Source organism: Scomber scombrus, chromosome 12 (genome assembly GCF_963691925.1).
Source record: "Scomber scombrus chromosome 12, fScoSco1.1, whole genome shotgun sequence".
Lineage (NCBI taxonomy): Eukaryota > Metazoa > Chordata > Actinopteri > Scombriformes > Scombridae > Scomber > Scomber scombrus.
In genome coordinates, this window is record NC_084981.1 from 8,134,526 (window position 1) to 8,152,800 (window position 18,275).

Genomic DNA, 18,275 nt, shown 5'->3' on the forward strand with positions numbered 1-18,275 from the left:
TCTCATCAATTTGCAAGGAGGAAACACCAGAGGCAGGGAAGAAATAGATAAAAACTCGAATAAGCAAAACAAGGTAATTTAAAAAAAAATATGGACCCCAATTGATTGAAAATTAAATTTGATTCATTTATGAGATATTTTTTATAATGAACTTATATAGGCTATTTATTAGTTTAATTTGAATCAAATGGGGCTCTCATGAAGTAAATTAAAAATTAAATTGAAGTAAATTAAAAAGTAAATTGAAGTAGCCTAAATTAAATAAATAATAATAATGATGATGCTACTAAAGTAAAAGTAAATGAAAGCAAATGGAAAAGTGAGGTATAAAAGTAAAAACAAAAACTTCAAACAGTAGATAAAAAAGTTAATTAACAGACAAAAATAATACAACAGTAAAGGAGAGGAGATGTGTTGAAGTAAATCAAACCAGAAATAAAAGGTGTTAAAAGGAAAACAGATGATAATAAAAAAATATTATCTGCTTAAAATGGTTGTTAGTCTTTTTGGCGAGGACCACAGACTGTATTTTACACACAGCGACATCTTTTACTATGACAATAATGACAGCAACAGCTATAAGTTAAACACAACAGACTACATTCCCCATAATGCATCACTGCTGCCGCCCTGCCTCTGCACGTCACAGTTTCATACTTCCGCTTCCTTTCCTGTCTCCACCGCTAGCTGCGTGGTTTAGCTGAGTTAGCTAACCGGAGCACACACTCTCCTTTTCACGCCATCTAATAGCTCGGACTCATTGTGGCACAATGTCATACCAAGAAGAAGGAGAGGAAGCCACTAAAGTACTTACATTTTATACTTTCAGACATTAAAACGCGTTCACATTGATACCGATAAGAGGTTAGCTAGCTATGTACCGTTAGCAAGCTACTTCGCCGGGATAACATGATGATGATGTGAATGTTTTCTGGCTTTCCTGATGAAAACATCATAGCACACATGCTAAAATCAATGCGACCTCTGTACGACATATATATTTAGATGGTAGCTGTTTATTTAAAGTAAGAAAACGTTAATGGTGACCGTTTGTTTGACATATGCTGACTTTGCTCTGTTTTCTCACAGTACGATCCTTACGCCTACCCAAATGACTACGACCTGCACACCGGTTAGTAAACCTGTATTTATTCACCCCTCGGCCCCAGAGCCAATAGTAGTGCTAGCCAATAGTTGCACAAAGCTGAGCTACTTTGTTCCTTTGTGCTAGTTTGTGCTTCCTCATCACTCCTATGTCTCCCTGCAGGCGACCCCAAAGCAGACCTGGCCTATGAGAGGCAGTACGAGCAGCAGACTTACCATGTTATCCCAGAGGTGATCAAGAACTTCCTTCAGTATTTCCACAAAACCATCTCTGACTTGATCGACCAGAAGGTTTATGAGCTGCAGGCCAACCGTGTGTCGAGCGAGAGCATTGAGCAGAAGATCTATGAGATCCAAGACGTCTATGAGAACAGGTAGAGTTCACACAATGCTGAGGTCAGCGTCCAATTCAGGGTTAAGGGGAACATACATAATGAAATTTAGCAGCTGGTTCTGTTTTTAAAGACTTAAACTTTGTAGCAAAACTGTTAATGCTGTTTAAACCTTTATTTCACTGATGTTTCTCCATCCACACCCCAACAGACCAGGTCCAGATCAAAAGTCACTATACTTTGACGTGTCATATCTGGACTACATTATCAAGGAGACTCATTTAAACACAGTTTCAGGTTATTATTAAGTCTAAGTATATTGTTTTTTGATGTGGCACTGGTCTAATGTAATTTAGATGGAGAAAAAAAGCTGTGATATTGCTCCTTTTCTGTTTTTATAAGCAAAAATGAAGGTTTTGCAAATCTGAAAATGGGTTTAAACAGCATTAAGGCGTTTGCTATGATATATAACACTAAAAAAGTGGATATCATCATTTTCGTTTCCCTTCATTTTTCCTTTAACCCAGAATTAGAAGAAAACTTTAAATTTGTTTTAAGATGTTTGTGATGAAGCAGTGTTATGTTTTAGAGGTGTCTTAACTTTTCCTTATTTGCTTATTTTCAGTTGGAACAAGTTGACAGACCGTTTCTTCAAGAACTCTCCGTGGCCAGAGGCGGAGGCCATCGCATCACTCGTCGGTAACGGTGAGTGTGTCATCCATCACCTTTCTGGTTTTTTGCCATTGACAATAGAAATATTTCTCTCCGTATGAACTCCTTTCTTATTCTAGTATTTCTTTGAATATGAAAATTGAAAGATTGATTTGATTGTGTGATGATCAGTGTAAATAAAGGTATAGTAGATGAGTCGGGCAAAATGGCATCAGAGAATGTTCACCGTATCAGTTTTGTTGTCAGTTGTTTATGACGGATAACCACAACCAGAATTCACAAATTAAATAGTTAGAATAGCTAATTCAGGACAGTAATAATATCCAGTGATATTAGCTGATCTCAAGTGACTTCATTTTTTAAGCTGGTATCTCAATTTATTGATAGATCAATACATTCCTGAGTAGTTCAGCAGTAGAGATGCATTATGTCAATGTTTGCCTTTTATCTCCTACAGATGCTGTGTTCCTCATCCTCTATAAGGAACTGTACTACAGACACATCTACGCTAAAGTCAGCGTGAGTGCCAGTTTATTATGAGACCTGATCTGTCAACTGAAGAAACCTTTCCAGTGTTTGTGGCTTTGGTGTAAATATTGTTCTCTTGAATTATTATTCAGGGTGGACCAACTTTGGATCAGAGGTTTGAGTCGTACTACAATTACTGCAACCTCTTCAACTACATCCTCAGTAAGTCACACGAATATATATATTTTTTCCCCCTCTTGCCTCTTGATGAAGTCAAGTAATAGGAGATTATTTGTGATTGGAAACAGATGCTGATGGGCCCGCCCCCTTGGAGCTGCCAAACCAATGGCTCTGGGACATTATTGATGAGTTCATTTACCAGGTACGGTGCATTAGATCCTGTTTTAATTTATTCTCACTCAACAAGAAGACTGATGAGATATGGGAATAACATACATTTCCAATCCGCCCCTCTTCAGTTCCAGTCCTTCAGTCAGTACCGCTGTAAGACGGCCAAGAAGTCTGAGGAGGAGATTGAATTCCTGAGGAACAACCCAAAGATCTGGAACGTCCACAGCGTCCTCAACGTTCTCCACTCCCTGGTGGACAAGAGTAACATTAACCGCCAGCTGGAGGTTTACACCAGCGGAGGTATGACAGAATGTTCTGGAGGTAAACTTAATGCAAAGGTAGTTGTTGTTTATAAAATGTTACTGTAAAAGAAGGCCTTTAATTATCTAATGGATGGTTAATGTTTCTGAAAAGTGGTGTAAATAAGGTACAGACAAGGTAATCTTATACTACACCATGAGCACTTATTGTATGTGAGGGAGCTAACATGTCATTGGTTGGTGTGTTGCAGGAGACCCAGAGAGTGTAGCCGGGGAATATGGACGCCACTCCCTCTACAAGATGTTGGGTTACTTCAGCTTGGTAGGGCTGCTCAGACTACACTCTCTGCTTGGTGATTATTACCAGGCCATCAAAGTCCTGGAGAACATTGAGCTCAACAAGAAGGTAAAGCCTTATTTAGTCCAACTAATGTACAAAATGACATGCTCTACAGAGCTCAACAAGTCCTATGGATTATTGACCAAAACTACTAATGAGTATATTGATCCGTCCTTTTGTCTTTTATGTAGGTTTTTTTCCCACATTTTTTGATACATACATACTTATGTTCAGACTACATCTCTTTTCCACTGACTGTCTTGTTTTACTATCATTCTGTTGTGTTTTACAGAGTATGTACTCCCGTGTGCCAGAGTGTCAGATCACCACCTATTACTATGTGGGCTTTGCCTACTTGATGATGAGGCGTTACCAGGATGCCATTCGAGTCTTTGCCAACATCCTGCTCTACATCCAGAGGACAAGAAACATGTTCCAGAGGTCGACATATAAATATGAGATGGTGAGTCAGATTAAGGCTTCTTAGATGTGAAAAGCTAGTTTTCAACTAAGATACATCTCTTAGTTTAGAATTATATATATATGTGCATGTGTGTTTACACATTTTTATAGAGTTATGTCCCCTCCTGTGGCTAACCTTGGATTATTAGGATCAATAAGTGTTAATTCAGTTGATGGTAATATATCAAAAGAGCAAAATGGATCATGACACTTATGTATTTATTCAGATTAACAAACAGAATGAGCAGATGCATGGCCTGCTGGCCATTGCCCTCACCATGTACCCAATGCGCATCGATGAGAGCATCCACACCCAGCTGAGGGAGAAGTACGGAGACAAGATGCTGCGTATGCAGAAAGGGTGAGAAAGAAAATCATTTGTCTTGCTCTATTTTCATTGTGTTGGATTTATTATATTTTTTATATTCCATTACCTCTTTCATTCTTTTTTAATTGTGCACACTGTCAGTGAAAGAAAGACATTTTTTATACATAAAATAGTTAATGAAAATGAGTTAGAGCTGTGATACTGTAAAGTACAATGTAAGAAATGCATCTTTTCTCTGAAACTGTATTCCAGCTGTAGCCCCACAGAGTAGTTGGAGATTTAATTCTGATATTGTTGCCCAATAACAATTGGGCAGGATGATTTCCTGCAGTGCTCAGTCAGTAACTGTGGCACCCAGCAGCCATAATTATATGAATGTTCCCTTTTCCATCTCAGAGACCCGCAGGTGTTTGAAGAGTTGTTCAGCTTTGCTTGTCCTAAGTTTTTGTCACCTGTGGTGCCAAACTATGACAATGTCCACCCCAACTACCACAAAGAGCCCTTCCAGCAGCAGCTGAAGGTCTTTGCTGAGGAAGTGCAACAGCAGGCCCAGTTGTCCACCATCCGCAGGTAGAGCATTGCATCTTTTGCATGTATGTGTTGCATTTTTTGGTGTGAGAAATGTGTAAAAAAAATCTTAATTGCGTAGTATTTGTTTTATATTTTATGTATTCAATCCTTTCTAGAAACCTGTTTTTTTGGTGTGGTTGCAGCATCTGTTGCATGTCTGATTTTATTATGTGTCCTTCCAGTTTCCTTAAGCTGTACACCACCATGCCAGTAGCCAAGCTGGCAGGATTTCTGGACATGACTGAGCAGGAGTTCCGTATCCAGCTGCTGGTCTTCAAACACAAGATGAAGAACCTGGTGTGGATCAGTGGCATCTCAGCTCTGGAAGGAGAGTTCCAGTCTGCTTCTGAGGTCGACTTTTACATTGACAAGGTAAGCGTCCTAACCAAAGGAACTGAGTCAGTGGTTCTAAAAAGGAGTGCTTAAGATGTCTCAATGCAGGACAGAATTACTCATTACTTTTTTTTCTTTTTTTTTTAAACGTTGATATATGGTCACATTACCATTCAGTCCATTATGGGATAGTAAATCTGATATTGGTGATGAGAATGGTGTTGTTCAAAGTAGTGCTGTGTGTGAGAAATTTTGTTAAATTTGCTCAGGACATGATCCACATTGCTGACACTAAAGTGGCTCGTCGTTACGGAGACTTTTTCATCAGACAGATCCACAAGTTTGAGGAGGTGAGTAGTGATCCATCATGCCTCTGGCAGAGTATGGAGAAAAAAACTGTAGAATTTTGTAAATGATAATTACACAATTTCAAGTTTTTGTTTTAAAATTTTAAGTGTCCTTGATATTGATATAAAAATATACACTCAACCCTGATTTCTTCAGTAGATTAATGTTAAACGCGGGGCTGTCAATACTATCTTGTGTGTCAAAGACTGATGGTAATTTGCTCATGTGTCCCTGCAGCTGAACAGGACATTGAAGAAGATGCCAGCAAGCACCACCACTGCAACAACAACCGTGACTGCCACAAGCCGAGCAGTTTAACCAGCAACAGTGAAGAGACCTCGGGGACTGGATCCTTTTCCAGTCTCTTAAAAGTTTTATGAAAACTATTGATAACTTTTCTATGTAACCTGGTAACAATAAAAGGATAGAGTGGTGTGCTAAAAAACTGAGTGTTTACTGTGTTTACTCTTTAGAACCACTAGATGGCAGTGTTTATCAAGCTGTTCCACTGTTTTAGATGCTGTTTATTTTATTTTATTCCTAACGCGGTAAGGGTGAGGCTGAGATTTTGCCTGTGTGTACAATAGAGGTAATTCAATTGTCACCATCGGGCAAATAGTTTGCGTCATTAATGTTTCTTAGTCTTTTGCTACTGTCTGTATATTAATATATTTAACGAGTGATGCAGCATCAGTTCCATGTCAGAGGCCGTTGCATATTTCTTTAATTATCACAGATCATCCAACAACATTTCCCAACACAGATCTCGGGGCTGGTGACAATAATGACAAAGAAATAAAAACTTACAAAATGGGAATATAAAAATTAATTTTAAAAACACACCACTCATCATAAACAGCGTCAGTTGTCATATAAAGGAAAACAGAACAACATACAGTATGTCACCATAGCACAATATACACATACTCCAACAGACATCCAGAAAAGTTCCCTACCTGTTTTGGTAAGCCTGCATTTTTCTTCAAAAATATCTTTTAATTCCATCACATTTTCTATAAAATAAAAAAATAAAGCAAACACTGCTCATTTTGAGCATGACTGTTTTACTCCCTCAGGTGGCAGTGTAAAGTCTTTGTGGGCACAATGCCATCTTTATATTTATAAAATGCAATTTATTCTTTTTTATTCATCCATCTATTAGTCCTTATATAGACTCTTTGATTGCATTTAATATCAAATTCATCATAAAAGTTTGTGTGGCTCCAGTTCCAGACAATGTTCATCCTTCTTTCACCATCAACATTATTTGAGAAGTCTTTCAGTTATCAACGAAGGGTATCCTTGTACATGAGAGACTCAGTACATGTTAAAGATGAGAGCTGGACCAGGGTCTGAATGTTCACTGCTGCCCTGTAGACTGGGTGCTCTTTTGTCTTTTTTTCATTGATCGGACAAAGCTCTTTCATCATTACAGTACGTCAACAATTGCACAATGGTAAGGATCCCTCTTTCTCTTGGTGTCAGGTGAAGACTTCATCTTACAAGCATCACTGGTGAAACGACTGGAAGTGCTCTTTTTGCATTGGAAGTCCATCTATAATTTCCCGAAAACAACATTAATGTTACTTTATCTTTAAAAAAGGTCTTACTGTCTCATCCTCGCCACTTCAATACTGATTGCATCATCTTTCAAAATTTAAACAAAAAAGTGTATCAGAACAGACAAGGAATTGCGTCATTTTCTCAGTGTCCCATTGGTGGCCATATGCTGGTCTGAGTGTGTGTAGCTTCATTTTTTGAGTGTGTGTATTGTGTTTGTGTGAGTGTATGTAGTCCAGGTATGACTTCAAAAGGATTAGTGAGAATGAGGCACCTTTTGACGATTACACGGTCAAGGTTCAACAAGCATCTCCCACAGGGAGGATTATTTTTTTCTGGTCCATTCCACTCTTTGGACGAAAGTCGATGACACCTGTTGGTTTTCTCTTGCTGAAGACGAGTGCTCTGCTAGTGATTTTCCATTTCATCTGAATAAACCTGTTCTTGAAGTACCAAACAATCCACCCAAACCAACCCAATTGTGAGTAAGTGCTCTGGCAGGCTGTCTCACTGATGCACTGGGGTTGGCTGATGAGGTTCCCTAGACTATACACACTCCGCCTACGGTCCTCCCCATGCCTCCCCAACCTGGTCAGGACGGCGCTGTGGAGGCACTAGGACACACACAAGTCATGGTTGAGCTCAGACCAGCGAGGCCTCGGCTAGTCATAACTCTGTGATTTCCAGGGGACTCTCCGACAGGGTGTCCCCATCCTTGTGACGGTGCATCGGGGTGGACTTGGCCGACTCTGTGCGGGCATTACGCTCAGAATAAAGCCCCCCATCAGCGTTCAGTGCCTCCAGAGAACGTGCCAGGGCCCGCTGGTCGTCCTCTGGCAGGCTGTTGAGATCGGAGGTCAGGAGGGTACCTGTGCTGCCGTGGACCACGTGAACACCTTCGGGACCCTTCAACTCCACAGGAAGCTTGTGTTTGAAGCGGAGGGTACCGCGACCCCCGCCCATGCTCAGACGCTCATCTTCATCATCATCCAGATCACTTTGGATCAGCTGATGGCAGAGGAGAGAAGAAAGACGAAGCTGATGATTAATTAAACATTTACACAATGCGTTATGCGTGAAGTTGACCAGAAACGGCTTTGAAGAAGAAGCTGGAAGAGAAGCTGGGACCAGAAAAGGAAAATGTTCCAGGAGATAAAACAGTAGTTCAGTAGAAAAAAAAACACTTAAGAGATTCAGCAGTGAATAATTTCACTGCTGATTAGATTTCACACCATACTTGGATTCAATAGTTGCAACAGTTCTGGAATGCATGGGTGGGGGTTTTCCCCACATCATAGCAATTGAGTAAGTGTGGGCAAGTATTGAAATTGTACTCTGAATACTCTTCAGCGATTGTCTAAACTTTCTGGCAATTTCTATGTGGCATCTTCCACCTACCCACCAGGTTGCATCAGACTCTGAAGAAGTGCAAACTGTATTTGACCTAGAGTCAAGTTCATGCTAGCAGAAAAAAGCAGAAGCAGTGAGAAGGGGGCACGTTAGAGGAGCAAACAGGATGTCAGACAGGAAATCAAAAGAATGCATGATCACTCTCCAGCGTTGATAGACAGGAACAGCACAGCAGAAGGTGCAGAAACTGCCTCTCCGAGCCCACCTCAGTGACTGATGAGTGATCTCCCTGGCTGGTGGATACGGTGACGAGTCGGGCTGCAAAGAGCTTTTTCAGCCTCAGGTAGTCATCCAGGACCACCTTCAGCAGGGAACCCTGACAGGATGGTAGTTAGGATCAAACAGAGACTGGCACATCTATGTATATAGTATACTTTAAACATCTTCAGAATCAAAGTAGTAGCAGTCTATCCCCTTATAAAAGCAGCTTGACATTATATCTTCAAGTCCTGGGTGTCTCTCTCTTTGTTTTCTTCTCAGGACACATTGAAGGAGGTTTAGGTCCCGTCCTCTGACCTTGTCCCTCAGTGCATTTTGAGAAGGAAGGAGAAAGTACATAACCAACAAAAAAAGGCTTTTGAGATTGGACGTGGTGTTCATGTATGTCTCTATGGCTAAGTTAACATGTAAGTGTCTAACCTTGATAGGCCCTTCCCTCATGATCTGACCAAGCTTAGCGATGTTGTCGTACTCCTGAATGGCTGCTCTCAAGTAACGATCATCCTCAGGCTTCGCTTGAGGCTCTCGACCAAATGTGCCCTGTGAGGATGACATGCACACAAGCACGCCTGCTTAAAAATATTGAGATGGCACAGCTGTATAATGGGGATGACTCAGAGGGCAATATCATGTTAAAGGATGGTCGGTACTAACATGAGTGCGTGCAGGGCTGTTCCACAGGTCAGTTATCTCACTCAGGTTCTCTGGCAGGTCATCCTCATGGTCAGCCTGGGCAGCCAGCTCCAGGTTGCGACAGAATGGGTCCAGCCACACCGGATTAGCCCTGCAGAGGCAAACAGCATAACACAGGACATCGAGAAGAAGCAAACCATTTTTATTTCATTAGTGGCATCTAGCAGAACAGACTTGGCAGAGATAGAATATAATATTCATAAGTATGTTTAATTTGTGTACAATCACCTGTAACTAAGAATTGCTGTGTTTTCACTATCTTAGAATTATTCCTTTATATCTACATACAGTAGGGAGTGGGTCCTCTTCAATGGAGTCCACCATGTTGCACCACCATGTCCCTACTGAAGAAATTCTATAGTAGCCCAGAAAGGACAAAGTAAACACTGGCTTTAAAGAGGGCCTTTCACACTTTTTGCAAGCCACCGTAGGTTCTCCGACATCAGGCGTGTCCAAACTATTCCATGAAGGTTCATGTGTGGTCTTGATCGGATGGAAGAAAAACCTGCAGGCACATGGCCCTTTATGGAATAGTTTGGACATGCCTGTCCTACATGCTTGGACGGGAGAGTGAGGGGAGGGGTATTCAGTTGGTTGCAATCTGCAGCCTCACTACTAGATGCCACTAAATCCTATACACTGGTCCTTTAAAGGAATAATGCCACAATTTCAGAAATATATTCTGGCTAAGAATGACCTTGGAAAATCAATACCACTCTCATATCTGTGCCCTAAATATGAAGCTGGAGGCAGCAACCAGTTAGCTTAACTTAGCATAAGGACTGAAAGCAGGGTGAAACAAATGGCCTGCATCTGTCCAAATTTGAAAGGAAAAAAAATCTGCCAACCAGAAACTCTAAACCTTATGAATTAATATCTATCTCATCTATATCTCATTTGTTCAATCTGGTGTCTGGCAACAATGACAGTGACAACAATAAAGTGAATAAGTGTATTTCTTAAAATGTCCAACTATTTCCTTAACATATATTAACCATCTAGTCATAAAAAGCTAATTCTTGATCTTGAGAATAAACTCCCAGAATAGTAGGGGTATCATGTAGAAAATTAGACTTGAATAACAGAATAACAACACAAAAGTAATATTAGGGGGAAAATCCTTCTAAGCAATGTCTGCTGTAGAGGTGTGAAAATGCAGATATTATCTCACCCCTCAAAAGAGTACTTGTTAGTGTTGGGCATATCCAGGATGTCCATTAGACCCTGGTTTCCTGGATGGTAGAGGACAGATGCTTGTGTAAGAAAAACAGCCTTGCCACAGTAAAGTGACATGTTGTACATTAGCAGATGGCAAAGCCACATCCTGAAGTTAACTGGTGGGACCTCCCCTCAACGAAGTCTCTCACCTGTTGATCCTGCAACGATAGCTTTCAGCTTCCTCTCGTGTCTGCAACAGCAGAAGTCACAAGTCATAAGAAGGAAAAACATGTACAACAACATGACTATACATGGTGCATTACCGAGCAGATTTCAAATGACTCAGTACACTCAACAAAAGTTAATACATTTATGTGATAATAAAATCGCAAATTTTACAGAATGACATGCGGAAGGATTCTTACACTCTGCGATAATGCCAGTTCATTGTGACAAACAAAACTCCTGCCAGGCACAGCAACACAGCCAGGATAATGATGACCAGCTGTGTTTGAGAGAAATAGAGAGAGAAAAGTTTAAAAGCACAGAAAAACAAAACATCCACAACTGTTATTGGTTTGCTGGAGGTGTCGCAGACCTGTAGTGTGGTGATGTCATCGGGCAGTTTGTCACTGACAGCAGGCTGAGCGTCCACAACGTTGTATTTTCTGAACAGGTTTCTCAGTTGCTCCTTGTTCTCGTCGATCATCTGGATTACCCTGCAAACAAGGAGGAGGCCTTACTACACATACACTGTGTGTATGATAGTGTTACCAAGCAGCTTCAGAGTGCAAGATCTATTCAATTATAGAAGGTATATGAGACCTTTCAACATCCAGGATGGTGTTGGTCTGATTGTTGACAACATGGATCAGCATGTCAGTATGAGCATAATTCACCCTGCCCTTCTTGTCCACGTGGAACTGAATAAATGCAGAGAGACAAAGATGTCAGACATTTACACAAACACAGACAAATGAAAAACAACAAAGCAAAAACAAACCTGTATATCGTCTAAATTGACAATTGCTCCAGTGATGTTTGACAGCAGGTTAATGAAATCTTCCTGGTTTTCTCGGACCAGGTCCGGGATCTCATTGAAGACTATCTTGACCCTCTGGTCGTCCCGGAGGATGTAGATATTCACATTGGTAGTGGTGCTGTGTCCTGCGAAGTCGCATGCCAAAATCTCCAGCTGAAAGTAGCCTGGATTGTAGGCTGTGAAGAGGTCATATGTTCGGATGATGCCATCTGTCAAACCTGTGGATGTCAAAGGATAGAATATTGTCTTTTACTAGGACATGGACTTGACTCAATGACAAAACAACCACTTAAAGCAATGAAAAATATACACCATCTCCGAATTGTAACAGCCAGAAAATGATACATAAGGAAGCTCACCAATGGTGAAGATGCTGCCAACATCCTCACTACCATTGCTCTGTGATGGGAAGTAGCGGATTGTAACAATGTGATATTGGACCAAGCTGTTGTTGCCGACGTCATTATCTATAGCTGCAACCTTTATCAACTCTGAGCCCACTTTGGCATTAGCTGCAACTCCTGAAACAGAGCAGCAAAGAGGGAGGGTTATGATGGTTTAACGTACAGTAGTAGACCCACATACACAGTCACGCAAGACACCAGCTTACCTGCAGTGTACTCCGCCTTGGTGAAGCGTGGTTTCTGGTCATTGATGTCTTCCAGTTCAATACGCACCTCCAGCAGGCTGGGGTCACGTGAGGGATCCAGGGCTTTGGTCCGTGCTGCCCTCTGACCTCTTGGAGGAGTCCAGCTCCTGTTGCTGGAAGCTTTGATAATGATGGAGTAGACCGGGATCTCCTCCCGGTCTAGATCTTTATGCAACTTCAGCTCTCCTTCTAGACTCAAGCCAAAGTTTCCATCACTGTTTCCCCCTACAGGAAGAGATGGAAAGGATTTGTGTTTCATCATGTCAGCACTAAAGGACTGAACAAAATCAGCTTTAAATAGAAAAGAAAAGACAGATGGTTCTATACAAATGTCCTCATTTTTCATAAGCTTTTGAAGTTAAGAGGACTTTCATCTGACCACACAATGGATTCCAGAGCTTTCAGACAAACTGCATTAATCCAAATTGCATTAACCTCTCTTCTTAAATCCTGAAACTTATTTCGGGTGTGTTAACATAAATTATTTCACTTTTGGGGAAAAGCTTTGCATTACATTCTCAACATGAACAGCAAAACCACACAAGATGATCTCTGTATGTGTGTGGGACATGTGTATCACCTGCAATAAAGTAGTAGACAATGGCATTGGAGCCTTCATCTGCGTCCACAGCTCTGGTCACGTTCCCCACCACAGTACCTGGAGGGGAGTGCTCAGGCACTGTCAGCTTCTGGTAAGGCAAGCTGTCACGCTGAGGTGCACAACACACACACACACACACACACACAAATATACACACAAACATACACAGTTTAATGTCATCTCATCTGTACAGATGACCACATTAGGACTATACAGTAGATTTAGTGTTAAGAAACTCCATTGCTATGGCTTCATACTCACCGGTGGTTTGAGAAAGACAGGCTCATTGTCATCAATGTCCAACAGTGCCACCTGTAGAGGCTGTGTGGTCTCATAAGGCACTGGCTGGCCCATGTCACGGGCCACAATGATAAGCTGAAAGAGTCATTTGCACTCAGTTATTGACATACACACCTGTGCATATAATATTACTTCACCCACTGTGCACATAGACACACACACACACACACACACACACACACAGAGAGGACTCACGCTGTGCAGGGCCTGTTTTTCTCGGTCCAGTTTGACAGTGGTTGTGATGACTCCAGTCATGGCATCGATGTGGAAATTTTCCCAGTCTCTGTTACCTGCTCCAGTCTGCAGGAAGCCATAGCGAACCTCTCCATTCACCCCCTCGTCTGAGTCTGTTGCGTGCACCTCGTACACCGGCAGGCCCGGGGGCTGCTCCTATATGGAGGGCAAACAGGGTCAGTATGTGCTCATGTGAATTTATTAATTGTAACCATTACTTCCTAGGCTGCACACACACACGCACACACACACACACACACACACACACACACACACACATACACACACACACACACACACACACACACACACACACACACACACACACACACACACACACATACACACACACACACACACACACACACACACACACACACACACACACACACACACACACAAACACACACACACACACACACACACAAACAAACACACACACACACACACACACACACACACACACACACAAATGCACGCATGCAGAGAAATGATGACTAATCTTTTTAACTTACAATTAAGCCAAAATAAACACATAATCAAAGTCATAGCAGGAAAAGCCTTGATGTAATTAACATAACCCTAAAACTGCAATAACTGATTTTTTTTTTACCACACTGAAAACAAGCTGTAAACACAACACTGAGATGTTTAAACATCTTTTAAGTTGATATGGTGAACTTGTTAGTTGCCTGTTTACACATTTGGCAGATATGGAGCAATATTAGTATTAATTTGGACACATGTTTATGTTCCCCTGATAAATGTAAGTCCAATATTTACTCTACTTTTAGTTGTGTTTTTGGTGTCTGCTAACTCCTGAAGGAAGTATCTGTCTCTAAACTAGTTCACTATGTTCATCAACTAGTCAGTAACTTTGTCTGTGTGCTCTTTGGTGCCAGACAGTTGTATAGTGTTTTTTTGAGAGGTTTCTTTTTTTTTCTTCTTTTTTTTTTTTTTTTTTGCTGAAAACAAACAGCTGCTGCTGGAAACACTGCGAAGGAGAGCGGTGACACTGTTTGCTGACAGGCACTGGAACTTAGAGATGGGGAGGGGAGCTGTATTTCTACACAAATGTACGTCACAAAAATCATTTCAAGACTGCAATAATCATCATAAAAAGAGGAAGAACACACACACACACACACACACACACACACACACACACACACACACACACACACACACACACACACACACACACACACACACACACACACACACACACACACACACACACTTGGTAACAATGACTCGGTGTGCAGACATGCAGATATACCTCTGAGATATGGATGATGGTCCCATTCGCAGGCCTGACAAACACAGGTCTGTTGTCATTGACGTCAATGACTGTGATGATCAGGTCTGCAGTTCCCCACATGGGAGGACGTCCCTGGTCTGTAGCCACCACAGTCAGGTTGAAACGCTCAGAGGACTGAAGCAGACGGCGAGAACGCACCAGCCCTGTGTTTGGATCTAGAGAAAAAGCATCTAAAAAGAGAAAGGGAGTTCAGGGACTGCATGCACCTTCAAAGTTGGATCAATATTCTTTTTTATTTATTGAAAAAACGTGAATAAAAGTGAATCATTCTGCTATTGAAGACCAATTCATTTGGAATAATTGGCTAGGTGACCCTACTGATGATTATGTATTCATACCTGAGTGGGGTCCCAGCATGGTGTAGAGGACTGCGCCGTTCTCTCCTTCATCCAGATCAGTAGCCTTCACTGTGATCACAGACGTGCCACTTGGCTCATTCTCAAACACGCTGGTGCTGAACACGCGATCCGTGAAGCGCGGCCGGTAATCGTTGACATCGAGAACTGTCACCAGGACCTGATGTGCACAAACAGGCGGATGAAATGCGAGGATGCTTTCAAACACGGTACATTTTTTTCCACAAGGTTATGTTCTAAAGAAGGTCATAGTCAGGACATTTGATATTATATCAGCATCAGTTTTCTAACATTGAATACTGTTTGGGCTCTAATACTGTAGCTGATTGTTTGCATTTGCACATCCTAATTAAGTGTTTGCTCAAATGAATGAAGCAGTAAAACATTTCTGACTCTACTATGGAAACACAAGTTACAGATGATGGAAATTTAAACTATGTGATCTCTACCTGGACAGAGTTTTCTCTTCTGTTGTTGGAGATGCCGCCGGGGTTGTCGCGGGCGACAGCGGTTAGGGTATAGTGGTCCTTTGTCTCTCTGTCTAAAGGAGAGAGGATGTATATCTCTCCCTGACACAGAGGAGGAGTGATGATTAGGAAGGAAGTTCAAGCACCGACTGGGAGTGGAGGTTTTATCAAGACATTTACTAGAGTTTGTGTGTTTGACAGAAATGGAGCATTTAAGTCAAATATTTATGTTGTTTTCCGCAAACTGAAACACGTTGCTTAAACTTTCATTTCCAGGCAGGATAAAGTTCACTGTTGACACCCAGAACTGTTTGAAAAGAAATCACAAAACCTGACAAACAAATGCATACCCCTCCTTCATTAGAAAGTGATTGATTTTCCTTTTTTTCTCTGAGTTCCTGTTGAATTCCTGGCAGCACATTTGTTTATAGGCCTTGCTGTTCAAAAGGTAATGAACATCTGCTGTGTTTTAGAATTGAGCAAAATCTCAAACAATTTATTCGTAAATTATTATAAATACATTAAAATTAGACAGTGTACTTATTGTATGTCAAGTAATGAAAATATGTAAATGAATAGTACAATTATTGTGATTTCTGGTTATATTGGAAATGGCCCAAATCTAGATTAAAACTACAGCAAATATTTAGAAGACAGCAAATTCTTTTCGGGCCTTGCTTTCAGCCAAGTGTGCAAAACGATATGAGCATATGAGCAATATGTAGCTGTGACTGCTTATTGAGCTGATGTAAAGCTTTACTCACAGTAGATGGTCTGATGCCAAACTTGCCTTCCCCATCTACCAGGCTGTACTCAATGACAGCAAAGAGGCCAGAATCAGCATCTGTAGCGCTGACACGAACAATGGTAGTGCCCAAGTTCACATTCTCAAACACAGGCTCCTACAAGCACAGATAAACACACATGAGGGCACAGCAGCACTGCAAGGATAACATAATGTTTTGATTTAGTGGAATAGGGGTCTGGCTTGATAACGTAAATTACGTAATGCTTAATGTTTTACACATTTTGGAACTGTAGTGTTGAATTGAAGTTTTCTTTTATACCTAGATTTGACTCAACTCAGTATAACCTCACACACACATGTTCTGTCTCTGATAATATACTATATAATAATGAATTAAATATATTTCCTATTTAGGAGTGTTTCTCATTAACTAGTCATTTTCAGCCTAGCTGTCTGGCGGCAGTTCATTTCATTTTAACTTGACAAACACAGGTGTAAGCTATTACACATCAATAACAGTGGCATTCCTGGGGCCATCATAAAAGTTATTAGCTACACCTGTGCTTTTTCTGCAATGACAAGCCAAAATATCTGCCATAAACTAAGACTAGAATGTCTCATTTAATACAACATATTTAAAGTTAATGGAGTAGCCACCTAAATATATATTACTTAAAATACCAGCATCCCATAACTCTGCTTCAGCAGCTGTTATGTTCCTAATATTCTGTTTAAGTACCTGATACGAGGGTTGGAGGAAGACAGGGTTGTTGTCATTGACATCCACTATGCGCAGATAAACTGGCAGCTCAGCTATCCGAGGAGGACTGCCGTGATCCTGGGCCCGAATCGTGAAATTCAGCCATTGTATTTGCTCAAAATCCACCGTCTGGTTGGCTACAATCTTACCTGGGAAATGTGCAACACAGTGGTAAATACAGTCAGGATTCAGCTGGAGTTTGAAGGCCAATATTGGTATGGGTTTAAAATAATGATTATGTTTTGTTTTTATATGGTAAATTAAACAATAGGCCTCTTTCACCAGAAGCTGTTTTGATATGTCACAGTAGGAAAAGCACAGGTGTACATAATACAATTATTGATTCCTTTTAGCTGCTCCTGCTCCTGGTATTGTGCATGCTGACTCACTGTCAGGCTGTCATGTCTTACTGGGACATGTAAACAGAACTCAGCCATTGTTAAAATCATGAGTAACACCTGTCCTTTTCCTACTATGAATATTCAACATGTCTGCAGTGAAAAAGCCCAACAAGCAAGGTCTGACATTACGAGTAATACATCAATTGTGAAATGTATTCTTCATGTAATCAATATTTAAATATGTCTTCAATGGAAAGAGATGTACTTTAAACGTACAGCTTGTGGTTATTAATTTTTAACCTTTAGCCTATAACAGCTTGTTGAGGTGTGGTGATGGTCATACCAGTGGAAGGGTCCTCCAGTCTAACGTAACCGCCTCGGGGCAAGTGGAGCAGCTGGTAGATAACCTGGCCGTTGGGACCTTTATCTGGGTCTACAGCTGACACTGAGAGCAGCGTTGTGCCTGGCTGAGCTCCTTCTAAAATCTTCTCTGTGAAGTTTGACACTCCGAAGGGGCGAAATCGAGGAGCATTGTCATTTACATCCAACACGTTGATGGTCAGTCTCGCTAAAGAGGAGAAGGTCACGTTAATAAGAGGGTGAAATAACTTTGATAACTGTACGCAAGAAACTGAAGGTAGGTTTTATGTTAGGAAATGGACTTACCATTAGGAACACTGCCTGACCTGTCAATAATATCACTGGCATTGTCATGGACAGACACAATGATTTCAAAGGTGGCTACCAGCTCTCTGTTGAGTGGGTTGCGTACAAACACTGCACCTGAAAATTCACCAAAAAACATCTTATTATTTTTCCAATAAATTCCTCCAAGTTTATTCAAGACA

General features: G+C 41.1%; 2 protein-coding genes across 4 annotated transcripts in view; one reads left to right on the forward strand and one right to left on the reverse strand.

The window, feature by feature from the left end:
• The first annotated feature begins 667 nt into the window (after positions 1-667).
• On the forward strand, positions 668-6,013 carry eif3s6ip (eukaryotic translation initiation factor 3, subunit 6 interacting protein). 3 transcript variants are annotated; one of them, XM_062430644.1, is made up of 15 exons: positions 668-806; positions 1,090-1,132; positions 1,268-1,478; positions 2,062-2,141; positions 2,566-2,627; positions 2,729-2,798; positions 2,885-2,958; positions 3,056-3,248; positions 3,439-3,593; positions 3,820-3,990; positions 4,217-4,350; positions 4,714-4,887; positions 5,070-5,259; positions 5,490-5,570; positions 5,806-6,013. In XM_062430644.1, the coding sequence occupies exons 1-15, from the start codon at positions 771-773 to the stop codon at positions 5,884-5,886; spliced, it is 1,755 nt and encodes a 584-aa protein (XP_062286628.1). In that variant the 5' UTR covers positions 668-770; the 3' UTR covers positions 5,887-6,013. The 3 variants fall into 3 exon arrangements, with proteins under 3 accessions (XP_062286628.1, XP_062286629.1, XP_062286630.1); XM_062430645.1 differs by having other exon boundaries at positions 3,056-3,227; XM_062430646.1 differs by lacking the exons at positions 668-806; positions 1,090-1,132; positions 2,062-2,141 and having other exon boundaries at positions 1,400-1,478; positions 3,056-3,227.
• A 292-nt stretch (positions 6,014-6,305) lies between these two features.
• The window catches only part of cdh23 (cadherin-related 23), a 156,946-nt gene continuing 144,976 nt past the window's right edge, over positions 6,306-18,275 (reverse strand). The window contains 22 exon segments of the mRNA XM_062430184.1: positions 6,306-8,136; positions 8,744-8,854; positions 9,178-9,297; positions 9,412-9,541; positions 10,622-10,682; positions 10,818-10,858; positions 11,034-11,113; positions 11,207-11,327; positions 11,434-11,531; positions 11,612-11,868; positions 12,010-12,171; positions 12,261-12,524; positions 12,880-13,009; positions 13,162-13,275; positions 13,396-13,590; positions 14,714-14,925; positions 15,094-15,271; positions 15,561-15,680; positions 16,343-16,480; positions 17,066-17,235; positions 17,771-17,995; positions 18,094-18,210. Coding sequence (XP_062286168.1) covers positions 7,795-8,136; positions 8,744-8,854; positions 9,178-9,297; positions 9,412-9,541; positions 10,622-10,682; positions 10,818-10,858; positions 11,034-11,113; positions 11,207-11,327; positions 11,434-11,531; positions 11,612-11,868; positions 12,010-12,171; positions 12,261-12,524; positions 12,880-13,009; positions 13,162-13,275; positions 13,396-13,590; positions 14,714-14,925; positions 15,094-15,271; positions 15,561-15,680; positions 16,343-16,480; positions 17,066-17,235; positions 17,771-17,995; positions 18,094-18,210 — 3,386 coding nt within the window. The 3' untranslated portion in view covers positions 6,306-7,794.